The 20154-nt window shown below is 45.3% G+C and overlaps 1 protein-coding gene across 2 annotated transcripts in view; it reads left to right on the top strand.

The window, feature by feature from the left end:
- LOC112233378 (UV radiation resistance-associated gene protein) overlaps positions 1 to 20154 on the top strand; it is a 140007-nt gene that overhangs the window by 23167 nt on the left and 96686 nt on the right. For both annotated transcript variants that reach the window (XM_024400962.2, XM_024400963.2), the window contains exons 7-8: positions 4542 to 4647; positions 12850 to 12976. In XM_024400962.2, the coding sequence (XP_024256730.1) occupies positions 4542 to 4647; positions 12850 to 12976 (233 nt within the window). The remainder of the gene's footprint in view (positions 1 to 4541; positions 4648 to 12849; positions 12977 to 20154) is intronic.

Genomic DNA, 20154 nt, shown 5'->3' with positions numbered 1-20154 from the left:
CAGCATTTTGAGATATGAGCTGATGTACGTAGGGCTATATAAATAAATTTGATTTGACTTTAATAAAAAAATAAAAAACATGGAAGTAGCTGGAGGCACCATAGATTTGTGGAAATATCTCTGCGAGTTGGATTAGTTTTAAACTGAGCCTATGGAGGGTCAGGCACTAAACCCACTAAAGGAGGCAGTTCCAGGAAGGCTCTGAGGGACTGCATACCTAAGCGTTTTATAGACTGTCCCATAAAGTTACTAAAATCTCCCACTTTCATGACCACAGGCCCCGTTCTCCATCTGCAACCATAGCCACTTTCCCCACTGCAACCACTACGAACTCCAACCACAAGTGGTTGTTGCATCATAAGAGGAGAGCCGAAGTTGCGTTTTCACTCATCCATATGTAGTCCATGGATTAATACCCAGAGCTGCTGCTCTCACATGGACCACATTCAAGCACAAGCAGTGGGTATGAGCTGCACCTGTGTAACACCCCCTCCACCCCCGAAAGTCCGATGATGTATGTAGCCTAGGTGACTTATTGGCAGACAACTAGCTGCCTTCTTCAGTATGGATGGAGGAATGGAGTTTTTAGCCTCACTGATTTAGCCAATTACCTAATTTGAGAAAATGTACTAAAGAAAGCAACAGATATGGGAAACATGAGTAAAGAGGGATGTGTATCTGAAAGGGCTGTAAGCTCCACGCCACCCTACTTAATGTAACCTTTACTGAGAGAGAGACATGTTTGGACCTACAGTGGGGCAAAAAAGTATTTAGTCAGCCACCAATTGTGCAAGTTCTCCCACTTAAAAAGATGAGAGAGGCCTGTAATTTTCATCATAGGTACACTACACTTTATCTATAGCCTACTATGTTTCTTTCTTAGAATTCCTCAATCATCCTCTCATTCATTAACACCTCACTTTGGAGCACAAATCTGAGAAGAAGACTTTTGGTCTTCCCGGTTTACCACAATTTCAAAATTGTGACTACAGACTTCTTCTGTACGTGACTGTAACCACATACAGTGGGGCAAAAAATTATTTAGTCAGCCACCAATTGTGCAAGTTCTCCCACTTAAAAAGATGAGAGAGGCCTGTAATTGTCATCATAGGTACACTTCAACTATGACAGAAAAAAAAATCCAGAAAATCACATTGTAGGATTTTTAATGAATTTATTTGCAAATTATGGTGGAAAATAAGTATTTGGTCATCTACAAAAGTTTATTTCAATACTTTGTCATTGCCAACAAAGGGTATATAACAGAGGTCAAACGTTTTCTGTAAGTCTTCACAAGGTTTTCACACACTGTTGCTGGTATTTTGGCCCATTCCTCCATACAGATCACCTCTAGAGCAGTGATGTTTTGGGGCTGTTGCTAGGCAACACGGACTTTCAACTCCCTCCAAAGATGTTCTATGGGGTTGAGACCTGGAGACTGGCTAGGCCACTCCAGGACCTTGAAATGCTTCTTACGAAGCCACTCCTTCGTTGCCCGGGCGGTGTGTTTGGGATCATTGTTCTGCTGAAAGACCCAGCCACGTTTCATCTTCAATGCCCTTGCTGATGGAAGGAGGTTTTCACTCAATCTCACGATACATGGCCCCATTCATTCTTTCCTTTACACGGATCAGTCGTCCTGGTCCCTTTGCAGAAAAACAGCCCCAAGTATGATGTTTCCACCCCCATGCTTCACAGTAGGTATGGTATTCTTTGGATGCAACTCAGCATTCTTTGTCCTCCAAACACGACGAGTTGAGTTTTTACCAAAAAGTTATATTTTGGTGTCATATGGTCAGATGAAATTCTCCCAATGTTCTTCTGGATCATCCAAATGCTCTCTAGCAAACTTCAGACGGGCCTGGACATGTACTGGCTTAAGCAGGGGGACACATCTGTCACTGCAGGATTTGAGTCCCTGACGGCGTAGTGTGTTACTGATGGTAGGCTTTGTTACTTTGGTCCCAGCTCTCTGCAGGTCATTCACTAGGTTCCCCCGTGTGGTTCTGGGATTTTTGCTCACCGTTCTTTTGATCATTTTGACCCCACGGGGTGAGATCTTGCGTGGAGCCCCAGATCGAGGGAGATTATCAGTGGTCTTGTATGTCTTCCATTTCCTAATAATTGCTTCCACCAAGCTTCAAACCAAGCTGCTTACCTATTGCAGATTCAGTCTTCCCAGCCTGGTGCAGGTCTACATTTTTGTTTCTGGTGTCCTTTGACAGCTCTTTGGTCTTGGCCATATTGGAGTTTGGAGTGTGACTGAGGTTGTGGACAGGTGTCTTTTATACTGATAAAAAGTTTTAACAGGTGCCATTAATACAGGTAACAAGTGGAGGACAGAGGAGCCTCTTAAAGAAGAAGTTACAGGTCTGTGAGAGCCAGAAATCTTGCTTGTTTGTAGGTGACCAAATACTTATTTTCCACCATAATTTGCAAATAAATTCATTAAAAATCCTACAATGTGATTTTCTGGATTTTTTCTCTCTAAGTTTGTCTGTCATAGTTGAAGTGTACCTATGATGAAAATTACAGGCCTCATCTTTTTAAGTGGGAGAACTTGCACAATTGGTGGCTGACTAAATAATTTTTTGCCCCACTGTATGTGGTTACAGTCACGTACAGAAGAAGTCTGTAGTCACAATTTTGAAATTGTGGTAAACCTGGGAAGACCAAAAGTCGTCTTCTCAGATTTGTGCTCCAAAGTGAGGTGTTAATGAATGAGAGGATGATTGAGGAATTCTAAGAAAGAAACATAGTAGGCTATAGATACATTTTAGACTGAAGATGTGGCTGAATATTCCCATTTAAGTTATACATACAAGAGGAAGGGGATACCACCAACCCTCAGTTTACTTGTTCCCTAATGACAATTTAAAAGTCCCCAGAAGTGGAGTATGAAAGATCACGGAGCATTTTGGCACCACTATGGGATTATTCACAGTCCTGGCCCCTTAAGACTCTTTGTGGCTTCCACCAAGTCCATTGATTCAGCCCAAAGCCAGGAGAACTCTGCAATCTGAGGCTACAAGCTGTGAAAATACACTGTATGTCTTGGCAGGGGTTTTGGCGCCTTGATGGACAGAAGACTACACGTAGTGGTTTGGGGCAGGAATCTGCCTTAACATTATCTGGGTTAAGAAGTGCTGCAAACACAGGCCAGGTCAGGCAGCGTGTACTAAGGTTTCTCCTAGGAATTGACTAGCAGCGATTGGGGGGATGGAGATATGAGGAGTATGGAACAGCCCACTCCTGACAGAGGTGGAATGATGTGGCTGGATAAATGGTGGGTTGGGGCATGGAGGGAATGTGGGCTGAAGTGGTCCCATTGAGGGAACATGGTGAAGGAGAATTTTACTAACGAGAAATGAAAAGCACATCTCCATCAGGAGACCAGACCCCAGACCAGACGGTAGAGCCATTCATACTGTAGATGAGAGGGACTGAATCGGGAACTGCCGGCCACACTGCCACATCTAACACTTATCTCCTATTGAGCGTGTCTGTAAATTAGACAAAACCAGGATGGTCTCGAGTCTCTGTAATGGCTGCCTTCCTCTTGTGTGTGTGTGTGAGAAGGACCCTCAGATCTCAGCCTGGTGTGATGGTTGTCTGTTCCTCTTAAACCATGTCGCTGGGGCTGCTGTGTTGTGGGGAGCAGCTTGGTCTCCCTCACTCCCCATGAGGCCTGGAGCTGTTGAAACCATACTTGGAGAGTTGATCAAGTCTGTGATTGATAGCTGCAATAAAGTTCTGGCTTGTCTTTTGGTATTGTTGTTATTGTTCCCTCCCTATCTCTCCAGAGAGGACAATGAATGAATGAATGGCGTTAGTACCCAAAGGTTTTGGGAAAGTCTTCCGTGCTTGTGGTGTGTTTTATTAAATGGTCCGTTGATGTTTCTCTCAGTGGTCTGACTTTAATACTCTCAGGTCCATAGGGCAACATTTGATCCTTAAATCGTGGTTAGATATATTAGAAAATAACAGTGACTAAAATACTGGTGGGTTATTTGTGGTTAATGGGTATTTAAGAACTTGATATGTCCCCTGAGTCTGTAGGAATACATCTGAAGACTCATTTTAATGAACTTTGTTCTTTCAATGTTCTCAATAACCGCTTTGTCCTTTGTTCCTTTGGAACCTTCATTAACTTTGAGACATTTGGAGACAACACGGCACAACAATGTAGATTAAACCCCGGTAAATCAGGAAGTGAAACAATGAGGGAAAGAAATCGTCACCACAGAGTTAAGAACCCCATGTGGTCCATCATAACTCATACCTCCTCCCTCTGCCCTCCAAACAAACCTAACTAACATTAACAAATAGCACAGCAAATAAACACGCTAATAAGATGGCTGACATTACACTGTCCGGAGTGTCCGCCCTCTGTTCTTGTGTGTTTATTTATTTAGCCTACTGATATAAATCTGTCAGCATCACATTCAAGCATCCTCTATTATACAGTACATGTCTATTGAGTTCCTGAGGTGAAGAGCCTAAGCTCCTATCCTGATGTTGTTCCTCCCTGTACTTTCCAGGCTCCACACGGCCCAGAGAGCCATCAAGCAGACCCAGGTGACTGTGCAGAAGATCGGCAAGGATATTGAGGAGAAACTGAGGACGACAACGGCCTGCACCAAGCGTGTGAGTCAGCCAGCAAAATACAGATCCTCCACTGATCTCTTCTCATCTGCAACTCATTCTCTTGCAAACCCATTATCTACGTCGTGCCAGTATCACGTGTTTATGTGCTAACTACAATAGTCAGTTAGTTAGATGAGACCTCTGGCTATGAGAACTGAAATATACTTATTTAAATTGTATTTAAGATAATTGTGCTGAACCAGATCAGCAGCTACTCCTATATTCAGCCAAAACGACCACCTCTAACCCTCTCTTGCAGTTTTTTTTTTTTTTAACAAGACACCCACGATTTGTCTCCAACCTCTTCTTTATCCTCGAGTCAAATCAAAACGAATAGAAAGCAAGCATATTTAACATTTTTGGAATTTGCAGCCACACTGCTGTGAAAATGGAGCGGTAATCCTAGGTTTTGAATGTTGTGTTTATTGTAAGTGCACACTTCACAAGCTCCTGTTATAAAAGCCCTGGGGCTCTTGACACCTCCATGTTTTGGTGCTCAAGGTATATGCTACACTATTACTTTAAAAGCAGATTTGTGAAGATAGGATTTAACCCCCCTGCCCCCCTCCTCCACAGCTTTCTTTTAAAGCAGGGATGGGCAGCTTTGAGTTGGGTGGAGGCCACAAATCTGAACTCTTCATGGGGGGCCGTAGTGGCTCATGTGTCTGCGTACCCACATCCACATCCATACCCATACATGCAGTCAACTGATTTTTGCAATCAATCTATTTGTGCAGTTAAACCACATAACTCTCTTAACTAAATGCATTCAACCAGTAGCCAGGGCTGGCCCCAGCCTTTTGGGGGCCCTAAAAGAGATTTGTTTAATGGGCCTCCCCTTGCCTGGCTACCCAGACTCCTTGCTACCACCAAATGTTACGTCGCGCCCACAGAGGTTAGTTTCCTATCCACTATGAGTCTGGATCTGAGTACCTCCCCGACCCTTCACCGAATGCGATCACATTCAGGGCCGTCTGATTGTTCCAGAAACCGATGGGTTGTACCAGACCCAGTACACACTCAGTTTTGGTTAGAGACAATCCATTCGCTAATGACTTTGTTTTGTACAACGCCCCTCATGCCCCACAAACGACTTCAATGATGGCGGTTTCAGACTGAAGTATGTTGCGAACGACAGAGCAGCGGAAGAATTGAGTGTGAATCGTCAGGCTAGGCCACTCCACGTCGTAGCAAAACCTTTTACTGGGCCCCAGTCTTGGCAATGGAGAGAAAATGTTACGTTTGAAAGTACATTTCCTGCAATTTTGCTATTGGGCGAAGAGAACATGTTGGAATTCTACAATACTTTTCATGCAATTCTACTCATTTTGCCATGGGCACAGAGAAAGAATGTGCCGTTTATAAAGCTTATTTCCTGTAATTTCACACATTTGTCCATGACTTATGCCATGTTAATATGATATCTGAGTGAGGGTGACTAACAAAATCAATGGGGGGCACCTGGAGGTCAGGTCCCCTGGGCACATGCCCTGCGTGCCCAGTCAGTATTACTTCAATTTTAGGGAACTGGCTGGACTAACTTACCGATCTAAACATTCTTATCTGACAGGGCTCATTGAGTGACTGCCAAAACAAGGACACCATATCTGTAGGAGTGTGGCGGCAGTCTGAGGAGACTGCTCCAACAGTCTCTTCTTGTTGTTCACCTCAACACCTCAGACATCTGTCACCCTCTATCTGTCTCTCAGCCTTTTGATATCTAAATGTTGTGTTCTTTACCGCTGAATTAGTCTGACTACTTACCAGCACCGTCAGGCAGTCCGGTGATGAAGGCCCACACACACACAGAGCACAACTCTCCTATTGAAACGGGCTTGTGGCTGGTACTTCACCTCAATGAAACATTCCAAGGCTTTTCAGAGTTCACCTCAGCTAATAAATCATGTTATACCTCCTTCAGATCAGCTCAGCCCCCGCTGCTCGCTCTGTGTACTGTAGCTTAGACCGCTCCTTTTAATATCATTTTATTGAGTTAGTGGTTTCAAAAGAGGGGAGCATTGTGTGTGTCTTACACTGGGTCTCCCTCTCTGTGTGTGAATTCTCTCTGTTAGTATCCCTCTCTCCCTCAGTTTGCCCACGCCTTCTCTTGTCTGTGTGGGATCAAAGAGTGCAGAGGTGAGGCCACCACCACGGCCCACCGTGGCCCTTTCACCCTCTCACCCACACTCTGCCATTGATCTCCAGGGTTACGGCCAGGTTATTCCTCTGTCGCTGTTGACTCAGCTGACCGACAGAGTCTTTGATGTCCTGGGGCCCTTCAAACAGGCTGTAGGACATGCATGCACGAATGAAAGCACGAGCACACACACCATGCGCACACACACACACAGGTAGGTGCGCATTTACGCACACACTCACGCAAACACACACGCGTGAATGCACACACACAGTCACGTATTCGCATGCACACAGACTACATACAGCGCACACACACACACACACACACACACACACTGGCACATATTTGCATGCACACACAGACTACAAACAACACACACACATTGGCCTCACCCTACCTGTCAACTCTGGACCACAGGAGGGCGGTGGTTCGTGGTTAACACGTGAACTGCAGCATTCCTGCACTACATATGGGCTGTGACACTCAGGGAGATGGAGGTTTTATCTGGCCTGTCTGAGTGACTGACACCCGCTCTTTTCCTACAAAAGCCTCATAAGACCTCGATAAGAGGCCTATCAGCGTTTACTCTGATCCTGGCTGCGATCCCCATCTCTGTCTGTTTGTGTGTGTTGATACCGCATGCTGCTCTAGACAACTGGCAAAATAAAGGTGCTCTCTAAGGTACATTTTTGGTGGGTCGGAGGATGGAAGAATGCAGGACTGATTGGGACCATCATATCAAGCAGCCAGACTGGGAAAGGAGAGAGCTGCTCAGGCAGCTAACTCTCTCTCTGGCCTTCATGAACCTTTTCCTTGGTGGTGGATTATGATACTGATCAGAGGAATCGAAGGGGGTTTGAGATGGAGGAGGAAGAGCGCTATTCGCTGTATACCTGTCGCAAGACCCACTGCTTGTTGTTTATTTATAAAACACTGTTAGGCCTCACTCCCCCCTATCTGATATACCTACTGCAGCCCTCATCCTCCACATACAACACCCGCTCTGCCAGTCACATTCTGTTCAAGGTCGCCAAAGCACACACATCCCTGGGTCGCTCGTCTTTTCAGTTCGCTGCAGCTAGCGACTGGAACGAGCTGCAACAAACACTCCAACTGGACAGTTTTATCTCAATCTCTTCATTCAAAGACTCAATCATGGACATATTTACTGACAGTTGTAGCTGCTTTGCGTGATGTATTGTTGTCTCTACCTTCTTGCCCTTTGTACTGTTGTCTGAGCCCAATAATGTTTGTACCATGTTTTGTGCTGCTACCATGTTGTTGTCATGTGTTGCTGCCATGCTATGTGGTTGTCTTCGGTCTCTCCTTATGTTGTTGTTGTCCTTTTTTAAACATATTTTTTTATCCCAGCCCCCGCCCCCACAGGAGGCCTTTTGGTAGGCCGTCATCGTAAATAAGAATTTGTTTTTAACTGACTTGCCTAGTTAAATAAAAATAAATAAATCCCTCCATCCATCTCTCTCTCTCTCTCTCTCTCCTCTTATCTTCCCCACCTATGTGCCCAACGGCCATGCCTTCCGCCTGGCTACTCCAACCTCGGCCAACAGCTCTGCCCCCCCGGCAGCTCCTCGCCCAAGCCTCTCCAGGTTCTCCTTTACCCAAATCCAGATAGCAGATGTTCTGAAAGAGCTGCAAAACCTGGACCCGTACAAATCAGCTGGGCTTGACAATCTGGACCCCCTATTTCTGAAACTTTCCACCGCCATTGTCCATCCAGCCTGTTCAACCTCTCTTTCATATCGTCTGAGATCCCCAAGGATTGGAAAGCTCTCATCTCCCTCATCAAAGGGGGAGACACCCTGGACCCAAACTGTTACAGACCTATATCCATCCTGCCCTGCCTATCTAAGGTCTTCGAAAGCCAAGTCAACAAACAGGTCACTGACCATCTCGAATCCCACCGTACCTTCTCCGCTGTGCAATCTGGTTTCCGAGCCGGTCACGGGTGCACCTCAGCAACACTCAAGGTACTAAACGATATCATAACCGCCATCGATAAAAGACAGTACTGTGCAGCCGTCTTCATTGACCTTGCCAAGGCTTTCGACTCTGTCAATCACCATATTCTTATCGGCAGACTCAGTAGCCTCGGTTTTTCGGATGACTGCCTTGCCTGGTTCACCAATTACTTTGCAGACAGAGTTCAGTGTGTCAAATCGGAGGGCATGCTGTCCGGTCCTCTGGCAGTCTCTATGGGGGTGCCACAGGGTTCAATTCTCGGGCCGACTCTTTTCTCTGTATATATCAATGATGTTGCTCTTGCTGCGGGCGATTCCCTGATCCACCTCTACGCAGACGACACCATTCTATATACTTTCGGCCCGTCATTGGACACTGTGCTATCTAACCTCCAAACAAGCTTCAATGCCATACAACACTCCTGCCGTGGCCTCCAACTGCTCTTAAACGCTAGTAAAACCAAATGCATGCTTTTCAACCGATCGCTGCCTGCACCCGCATGCCCGACTAGCATCACCACCCTGGATGGTTCCGACCTTGAATATGTGGACATCTATAAGTACCTAGGTGTCTGGCTAGACTGCAAACTCTCCTTCCAGACTCATATCAAACATCTCCAATCGAAAATCAAATCAAGAGTCGGCTTTCTATTCCGCAACAAAGCCTCCTTCACTCACGCCGCCAGTAAAACTGACTACCCTAGTAAAACTGACTATCCTTCCGATCCTCGACTTCGGCGATGTCATCTACAAAATGGCTTCCAACACTCTACTCAGCAAACTGGATGCAGTCTATCACAGTGCCATCCGTTTTGTCACTAAAGCACCTTATACCACCCACCACTGCGACCTGTATGCTCTAGTCGGCTGGCCCTCGCTACATATTCGTCGCCAGACCCACTGGCTCCAGGTCATCTACAAGTCCATGCTAGGTAAAGCTCCGCCTTATCTCAGTTTACTGGTCACGATGGCAACACCCATCCGTAGCACGCGCTCCAGCAGGTGTATCTCACTGATCATCCCTAAAGCCAACACCTCATTTGGCCGCCTTTCGTTCCAGTACTCTGCTGCCTGTGACTGGAACGAATTGCAAAAATCGCTGAAGTTGGAGACTTTTATCTCCCTCACCAAATTCAAACATCAGCTATCTGAGCAGCTAACCGATCGCTGCTGCTGTACATAGTCTATTGGTAAATAGCCCACCCATTTTCACCTACCTCATCCCCATACTGTTTTTATTTATTTACTTGCTCTTTTGCACACCAATATCTCTACCTGTACATGACCATCTGATCATTTATCACTCCAGTGTTAATCTGCAAAATTGTAATTATTCGCCTACCTCCTCATGCCTTTTGCACACATTGTATATAGACTCCCCCATTTGTTTTCTACTGTGTTATTGACTTGTTAATTGTTTATTCCATGTGTAACTCTGTGTTGTCTGCTCACACTGCTATGCTTTATCTTGGCCAGGTCGCAGTTGCAAATGAGAACTTGTTCTCAACTGGCCTACCTGGTTAAATAAAGGTGAAATAAAAAAAACAAAAAAAAAAAAAACGAAAGAGCAAGCACTGTTCTTCATTTGGGGTAGTACATCCAGGGCTGGAGGGGTCCTCCCAACAGGGTCTTAAATGAACCCCAGATAGAATGAGATGTTAGGGGCTGATGGGGAGACACCCTGTGGTGGCTGGACATGTTGACTAATGACCTGCATACTGAGAGCTCTATCCAGGTCTATCCAGGCCATGGAGCATGTGGTGAGCTAGATGTCACCCGACACTCGGTGTTAGGAGGGAGAGTCATCTGGTGTTGATGCCAGCACTGTGTGTGTGACCCTGAACCACCTCCTCCCAACACCAAAAGCCTGCTAGGATACTTATGGTGTACTGTACAATTTCTGAGATGGTACCACATTTATCACGTCACCTCCACAATAGTTTGTGTCTCATGATAATTTCTCATATGCCCCTTCCTTCCCTCCAATCGAGACCATTTGGAAGCCATCTGGAAACACACACAAACACACAGCTCAGCTTCACTCTTACTGCTCTGACAGTCTGCAGTGTTTGATATGGTGATAGACTGGAACGTCAGGCTTTATTGTTTATTACCCTCATGGGGCTATAGGGCTACCCATTAATTCACAGCAGGATTCAGTCTGTCTGTCCACTCAGATGTAATCATTGTCTTGTGTTTCACTGGCCCTGCCCCCTCCGTCACCCCTGTGCCCTGCAGTTCCTCCCTCAGACATGATCAATCTACAGCCAGCTGTCTACTGACCAGGGAAGAGAAGGGGTTATCTTCTACCTGGAATGGCCTTGGATGGTTAGGACTGTCATACGATGCCTAACTGTAACTCAATGCTCCCCTCCTCACCAAGAAGGTGAAGTTAGGAAGACAAGGATGTTGGATAGCCTGAAGCTGTCAAATGAAAGGAGTGCTAAGAGGATTCTTCCTCTTCAAACTTTCTGACTCCAGTCTTGCTAAAGCCCTGCTAAAGACAAAGCCTGTCTTTACAAACACACTCTGCAGTGTAAGAGAAAACGCCAGAAATTAGGTTTGTCACGATACCAGTATCTCTATACTTGGATGTATCGTTTAGAAACAAACAGTATTTTGTTGTCACATTTGTTTATTTGGCAAGCTATAGCACCCATAATTTTACATGAAGTAGGTTTTTATAAGACCATAGAGTTTAGTCTAATTTGTGTTTTTATTTTTTTTGCCATGGAAAATCTGCTATCGTAGTATCGCGATACTGGTATTGTGATAACCTTACTAGAAATGAAGCTCCCATCAGGACAAGTATGTTGGTTAGTCTGCAGCTGACATGAGTGAATAGGTGATGTTGGTGGTCTCTTATCTTCCTCTCCTCCTAGACTTTGCCTCAGCTCTGATAAAGCCCAATCCTTTCTTAACATACAGCCTTCCATGTAAGAGAAAAGGGCAGAAGTGAGGAAGTTCTAGTCAGGATGTGGCAGCTAAGGGCCCAGCCTCTCCTCTCCTCTCCTGACTGCAGTCAGCTTTGCTCCAGGCCTTAGTGAGGGTTCAGCCACAATGTCCGTCCCAGAATGAACCCTTCACAAAGCACACTCAGCCTAACTCATCGGCACAGATCCCTACCTCCAAAAACGCAAGTGCATTCTGCTCTTGTCCACAACTTCTATCAGATACCATTTTGCTGCATAACATCCTGGTCCTTCACACCAGTTAGTGCGGTATTGTTTCTCTCGCTTGACAGTGACCTTATCTCACTTTTGCCCTCTGGATGTGAGAGATTTTACCGTAATTCTATTACCAAACTGTATCTGCACAGTTTTTCCAATAAATGTTAACAAAATATATTTATTTACTGTGTAAATAGTTAAAAGTAGTCATTGTGCATAGAGTTGTATGGTTTGAAATCAATGGTTTTTGTTTGGCATACATTTTGAAATGAAAAATCGTAGTGTAAGTGTAATTCTGTTACCGTGGAATTTCTCATGAGGATCTCCGATTTCTCTCGTGGAGGCTGTTTTAGGGGTTGTTTTGAAAAACTTTTTTTGAGGCCCCACCATAGATGGATAGAGGACTCATCTTTGTATCTGTGCCATTGTGGCGTCTGTGATGGCGTAGGCAGCACCTTTTGAAGCAATCTCCATTTTGAAGTAGTCTTCTTCATTTTCTTCTTCACGATTGACTGATCCATCCTGTCACCAGGAGGGATCAGCCAATGAAGTTGCAAGTCCCACTCAGTTGACTAAATGAAAATGGTGGAAGCCCTCAATGGCGCTGCCCATGCAAATATATTATTTTGGCCACTAGAGTCCTCTGTCATTCTCTGTGGGCCCCACTTGTCTTCGCTCATCCAGGATTAACCGTTAGTAGAGGCGTATTGAATGAGTTCGTTACGTGATTGGCCCTAGAATACATGGTTTGTTCTAAAGGACCTAATGGGGGTATGGTGGTAGGTGGGGACAAAAGCACTTGCTGTGGTGAATCACTATGTATTCTGTCTCTTTATGTTTATCCTTCCTTTTTCTCTCCCTTGATCTCTTTTCAAATGTTTCTCTCTCTCTCCATACCCGCCTCTGTTTGCAGAAGAAGGAGCGGGAGTGTATGCAGCTGCGTCTGGGAACGCTACGCAGTGAGCTGGAGAGACAGAGGAAAGCGCTGGGCCGGGAGACAGACCTGCAGCAGAAGGAGAGAGCAGTGCTTCAGAAGAAAGGTAAATGGCATTTGGAGTTGCACCTTAAAGACACAATAGACAGGCATTTCCACAAGGCCACAATTTTAAATTGCGTACATTGTGGGACTGGGGGGTTCACATGGGATTGTATTCCTAATACGTGCTTTACACAAGGTGCATTCTAAACAGCACCCTATTCCCTATATAGCTCACACTACTTTTGGCCAAAAGTAGTTCAATACAAAGGAAATATGTGGCCATTTGGAACGCAACCCACAGACAGGTACACTTTGGGTCAGCCAACAGCTGTTCTTGGTGTGCTCTACTGTATTTTACTGCATATTCCACTCCAAACATTTACAGTAGAGTACACTACAGCACCTCACATACAGGAAACCTCTTTCACTGTTGAACGTTTGGAGGCTCTGAGTCACTCCTTCACGGTGACTGTTTTCCATGGCTGTGTGACACTTTCAGACAGAGAAATGTCTTTGCCGGCCAGCCAAGTTGTCCTACCAGGGCCGGTAAAGTAAATCCTTCGCCTTTTATGGTGTCATTCAGCCAATTATATGGGTTGAATAACTGCAGGTTGTATCATGTCTGGGATGGGTGGGTTTGTTTTATAGGCCAGTTTACTGCTGCATATCTGGTATGTCCACAGGGAAATAAAACACCAAGCAGAGTTCATATCCACACCACCATACCATGATGGACACGCACAGACAGGTTCATGCACTCACACAATCAGACACGCATACATACATATACTGTACACGTGCAAATGTATCATTCTCTCACTCTCTGAACCCCTCTCTCCAGGTCCCTCCTACCTCTTCTGTTTTCTCTGAACAGTCTGTTTTTGTATTTGTTTAACATCAGGGTAGGGTGGGTTCTGAGAGGACTTGGGTGGACTAAGGCTCTGAGGGATCCAAGCTCTGTGTTTGGCCAAGGGGCTAGCTTAATTCTCCCTAAGATGACTTCTGTTAATGATTGGCTGGCCGTCTGCACTGCAGCACATCATCCCTGCACACACTGTTCTTAACATCCAGGCTCTCACACAGTAAGCCAACCAACATGCATGGACGAACGCACACACACAGACACTACAAGGAGGGGTCAAGGAAAGGTTCTCTTTGTGTCCCTGTCCTGATGAATGGACCTTAATCCTCTGTCACCACTCAGACCACTGCTGGAGGGAAATCCTGGCCACAAATAGAGAATGTCCTTTGTGAAGAGAGGACAGGTGCTTATTTAAACAAACAAGGAAAAGTACCTGGTAGTAGATAAGAGCAGGTTAGGTATGTATGGTTTCCATACTAACACCATTTGACTCACCTCAGTAAACTACTAGGACCAGAGAGCCTTGTCATTAGCTCCAGTCTCTGTCCACCCCATGCTACCCACTAGGCTACATTATATTGAGCTTTTCTGAAACCGTGTCGGAATCACATCTGCACTGTCTGTTTCCAATCCTCAGTCCTTTCTGTGAAATGACTGTTTTTCTGACGATCCCCTTTACTGTCAACAAATGGGGGTAAAACACAAATATACAGTACTGTGGTTGTGTGTGGTTGTGTGTGGTTGTGTGTGGTTGTGTGTGGTTGTGTGTGTGTGTGTGTGTGTGTGTGTGTGTGTGTGTAGTGATGGGTTGGGGGTTTCATGAGTCTTGTGTAATATTGCCACAGGTATGTGATGAATGCTATGAAGCTGGTAGACACTGTGCATGCGTGAGTGAGTGCGCCGCGCTTGGCCACTATGACTGTGTGAAGATACAGCATACAGGAGAGCACCAGGGTAAGTTAACAGGCTGTCCAATAGCTGCTGATTTGCTATGATGGTGGACTGCATGCATCCCTGTGTGTGTCTATGCGTGTGTAAGAGGCCTGAGCAGAGCTGTAATTCTTTGCAGAGACAAAGCCCAGAGAAAACAGAGCATTATTTTAACCTTAACCCCCACAGTCCTCTGCTTAATCATGCTGTCCCAATTATTATTATTTTAACTCCTACTTCTCTGCTTTTCAACATCTTTCTTTCGTCCTTTAGAATGAACGGGCTCAGAGGGGTCACAATTTCCTCTCACCTAATTTTCCCCTCTACCACCTTGAGCAGCTGTTATAAATTAGGGTGGTAAAAAGTATTTATCGCGGTTATTAACAGTAGTTATTTTCCCTCTCTGCCGCGGCACAGAGGCGACTGTAGGCCAATAAACGTCAGTGGCGGAGTTAGTTACCCAGAGTTAAGAGTCAGGATTTATAAAGTGGCGAGAGATGTGGGGGTTTATCTATCACTGGACTTAGCTCAGCTCTCTGGTCCCCCACTAAACCTATCAACAGTATACCCACAGTCACCAGGTCCCTCAGCTGCACAGCGACCATGTTGAATTATTGAGGGCGAGAGAGGGTGACTGTGACTGACATTTTTACTAATGAGTGATAGAGTGGTATTACTGGACTGGAGGGGGCCTATAAGAGCCAGTAGGAGCAACTTGAGAGACATCTCTTTCTCTCGCCCTCTCTTTCAATCTCTTTCAGCCTTTTTCTCTCTCTACACTTAACATTGTGTGTGTGAGAGACTTGAAGGGGTTTGATGACGACAAGGCCGGTCTGTTGGATCGCTTTGTGTTGAAAACGATCTGCGTTCCAGCCTTCTAATTCTCTCGCTCACTCTCTCACTCTCTCTCTCTCGCTCACTCTCTCTCTCTCTCTCTCTCTCTCTCTCTCTCTCTCTCGCTCCCCCTCCCCCCTCCACTTGCACGGAGAGCGTGAGCAACCTCAAGATGTTCTCCAGGCCTTTCATCAGGGCTGAGGAGAGAAGGATGGAGAGAGTGTAGCAGGGCTGTTGAAAAGGAAAGGAGGGCTTATTGAAGGGCAGACATCCTGTCTTGTACCAACACGGGCCACAACAGTCAAGTCCTCCATCGTTACACAGTAACACACCCTGTCCTTGCTTCATGATTTTATCCCCTTCTTCCTCCACATTTCCTTTGCTCTCTCTCCCTCCAACTCTCTCTTACTCTCTCCCCCTCTCTCTCCCTCTCTACTCTTTACTGAGATGGAAAGAGGTAGCTCTTTATAGTAGGGTGTGTGGGTGTTTTTCCACCCGTGACATAGAGGTAGTGAAGGCGGATATTATTATTTTGTCTCTGAAGGGCGAACACAACAACATTGGAGTGGTGAAAGATCAACATCTCTAAAGCTGTGTGACGTAGCCAAACAGCACCACAGGGTAGCCCTCCACACACACACACACGTTTTTACACAGTCTCCATTTGTTTTAGTTTGGCAGCAGAGGCTTGATGCTTAGGAGACTGGGGTGGAGGGGTAGTAGTGGTGGTTCCATAAAAGCCAGGGCAAGCTAAGGGCCTATGCAGGTGAAGGGGGCCTTTAGAAAGCTGTTTTCAACTCTTTGCTTAAACCAAAAGGGCTGGCTATTCTGTTCCATTCCAGACAGTAATTCTTATCATTCTTAATCTGATGAAGATTTGGCCCTGGCCTCTGAACCTCTCCTTCGCTCATCCTCCATGTACCCCCCCATATACTCCCTGCCACCCCACTTTGGTGTTTCTGTCTGGGCATAACAACTTTGACATGTAACATGAAGTGGAAGAGTGGGTCATTTGAACCAGCTGGGTTTGAAGTTGTGTGTATTGGAGCCACTCTATCTGTGCTGCGTTCAGCCTGTCAACAGTGGTGTACATGGGATGGTTGGAAGGGAGTTGGGGTTTGTATTTATGCTTCTCTTTATTTGACTAAATGTTTATTTACGAAAGTAAAACAAATCCTGCCATCATTATTCATGTGTAGCTGTTTTATGTGCTGTGTGTGGGGAGGAAATGTTTTTTTTTCCTGATCAAAGTAACAGTGTGAAGTTACCAGTGTTTAATGGAGAAGGCATCAATTTCTACCAGTATGTGTTTCATGTGCAACCAGAGGAAAAAACTCTAGACCACCTTTACTCTACACACAGAAACACATACAAAGCTCTCCCTCACCCTCCATTTGGAAAATCTGACAATAATTCTATCCTCCTGATTCTTGCCTACAAGCAGAACCTAAGGCAGGAAGTACCAGCTCAATACGGAAGTGGTCTCATGACGCAGATGTTAACCTACTGGACTGTTTTGCTAGCACAGACTGAAATATGTTCCGGGATTCATCTGATGGCATTAAGGAGTACACCATCTCAGTCACCGGCTTCATCAATAAGTGCATTGATGACATCGTCCCCACAGTGACCGTACATACAGTGCCTTCGGAAAGTATTCAGACCCCTTGACTTTTTCCACATTTTGTTACATTACAGCCTTATTCTAAAATGGATGAAAAAAAAAAAACATCCTCAGCAATCTACACACTATACCCCATAATGACCAAGTGAAAACAGTTTTTAATACATTTATTTATTAATACAAATGTATTAATAATAAAAAACAGATCCGTATGTAAATAAGGTATTCTGACCCTTTGCGATAAGACTCGAAATTGAGCTCTGGTGCATCCTGTTTCCCTTGAGATGTTTCTACAACTTGATTGGAGTCCACCTGTGGTAAATTAAATTGATTGGACATGATTTGAAAAGGAACACACCTGTCTAAATAAGGTCTCACAGTTGACAGTGCATGTCAGAGCAAAAACCAAGCCAGGAGGTCAAAGGAATTTTTGGTGGAGGATGGCTGGCGCCAGAGAGGATTGCTGACTTTTTACATGCTCTTAACCAACTGTGCTATGTTGTTGTTGTTTTTTTACATTGTTTGTAACTTTTTTTTTTTTAAACTTATTTTGTACATAATGTTGCTGCTACCATCTCTTATGACTGAAAATAACTTCTGGACATCAGAACTGCGATTACTCACCTCGAACTGGAAGAAGCTTTTTCCTTTAACGAGTCCGGCGAGAAGGATTTACTGCTTTCCCGGGAACAGGCTCAAATCTCCGTCATTTGCGTGAAGAAAAGACGGAGAAAAAGGGGGCGGAGGTCGGGCTGCCGTCTGCAAATTCGTAGGTGAGCGAATAAACCTTCACTACAATCCATTCTATTGGCCAATGTGCAATCATTGGAAAATCAAATCAGTAACCTACTATCAAGATTATCCTACCAACGGGTCATTAAAAACTGTAATATCTTATGTTTCACCGAGTCGTGACTGAATGAAGGCATGGATAATATAGAGCTGGCAGGATTTTCCATGCACCGCCAGAGCAGAGAAGCTATGTCTGGTAAGCCGAGGGGTGGGTGTGTGTACCTTATGTAGACCACACTTTCTACCAAGTGAGTTCTCATCTATATTATTCATAGCTGTCTATTTACCACCAAGTAACTCTATGCCATAAGCAAACAAGAAAATGCTCATCAAGAACCAGTGCTCCTAGTGGCCGGGGACTTTAATGCAGTTAAACTTAAATCCGTTTTACCTCATTTCTACCAACATGTCACGTGCAACCAGAGAAAAAAAACTGGTGGATGCTACGCTACAGGACTGTTTTGCTAGCACAGACTGGAATATGTTCCGGGATTCATCCAACGGCATTGAGGAGTATACCACCTCAGTCATCGGCTTCATCAATAAGTACATCGACAACGTCATCCCCACTGTGACGGTATGTACATATCCCAACCAGAAGCCATGGATTACAGGCAACATCTGCATCGAGCTAAATGCTAGAGCTACTACTTTCAAGGAGCGGGACACTAATCCGGGCGCTTATAAGAAATCCCACTATGCCCTCAGATGAACCATCAAACAGGCAAAGCGTCAATACAGGACTAAGATTGAATTCTACTACACCGGCTCTGACACTCGCCAGATGTTGTAGGGCTTGCAAACTATTACGGACTACAAAGGGAAGCCCAGCCGCGAGCTGTCCAGTGAAACGAGCCGACCAGATGAGCTAAATGATATTTACGTGCACTTCAAGGCAAGCAACACTGAAGCATGCATGAGAGCACCAGCTATTCTGACATTTTCAACCTCTCCTTGAGAGTCTGTAATACCTAAATGTTGCAAGCAGACCACTATAGTCCCTGTTTCCAAGAACACAGAGGTAACCTGCCTAAATGACTACCGACCCGTAGCACTCATGTCTGTAGCTATAAAGTGCTTTGAAAGGACTGTTATAGCTCACATCAACACCATCATCCCAGAAACCCTAGACCCAACTCCAATTTGTGTAATGCCCCAACAGATCCACAGATTATGCATTCTCTATTGTACTCCACACTGCCCTTTCCCACCTGGACAAAAGGAAAACCTATGTGAAAATGCTATTCATTGACTACAGCTCAGCGTTCAACACCATAGTGCCCTCAAAGCTCATCACTAAGCTATGGACCTTGGGACTAATCACCTCCCTCTGCAACTGGATCCTATACTTCCTGATGGGCCGCCTCCCGGTAGTAAGGGTAGGCAACAACATATCAAGAAGATGATCGTGGACTACAGGAAAAGGAGGACACCCCCATTCTCATAGACAGGGTTGTAGTGGAACAGGTTGAGAGCTTTAAGTTCCATGGTGTCCACATCACCAACAAACTATCACTCCAAGACAGTTGTGAAAAGGGCATGACAAAGCCTATTCCCCCTCAGGAGACTGAAAAGATTTGTCAATGCTCCTCAGCTCCTTAAGTTCTACAGCTCCACCATCAAGAGCATCCTGACCGATTGCATCACCGCCTGGTATGTCAACTGCTCGGCCTCTGACCGCAAGGCTCTACAGAGGGTAGTGCATATGGCCCAGTACATCACTACGGTCAAGCTTCCTGCCATCCATGACTTCTATATTAGGCGGTGTCAGAGGAAGGCCCTAAAAAATTGCCAAAGGCTCCAGTCACCGTAGTCGTAGACTGTTCTCTCTGCTACCGCACGACAAGTGTTCACGGAGCGCCAAGTCTAGGTCCAAAAGGCTTCTTATGAGCTTCCACCCCCAAGTCATAAGACTGCTCAACAGCTAATCAAATGGCTACCCAGACTATTTGCGTTGACCCTCCCCCATTTTTTGTGTTATGCTGCTGCTACTCTATTATCTATACATAGTCACTTTACCCCTACCTACTTGTACATATTAGCTCAATTACCTTGACTAACCTGTGCCCCCGCACATTGACTCGGTACCCGTACCCCCTGTATACAGCCTCGTTATTGTGCTCTTATTTTTTAAAACTTTCGTTCATTTGGTAAACATTTTCTTAACTGCATTGTTAGTTAAGGGCTGCTAAGTAAG

This window comes from Oncorhynchus tshawytscha, linkage group LG30 (genome assembly GCF_018296145.1).
Source record: "Oncorhynchus tshawytscha isolate Ot180627B linkage group LG30, Otsh_v2.0, whole genome shotgun sequence".
Lineage (NCBI taxonomy): Eukaryota > Metazoa > Chordata > Actinopteri > Salmoniformes > Salmonidae > Oncorhynchus > Oncorhynchus tshawytscha.
The sequence above is the reverse complement of the archived record's forward strand: the minus strand, read 5'-3'. Positions and strand labels throughout refer to the sequence as shown.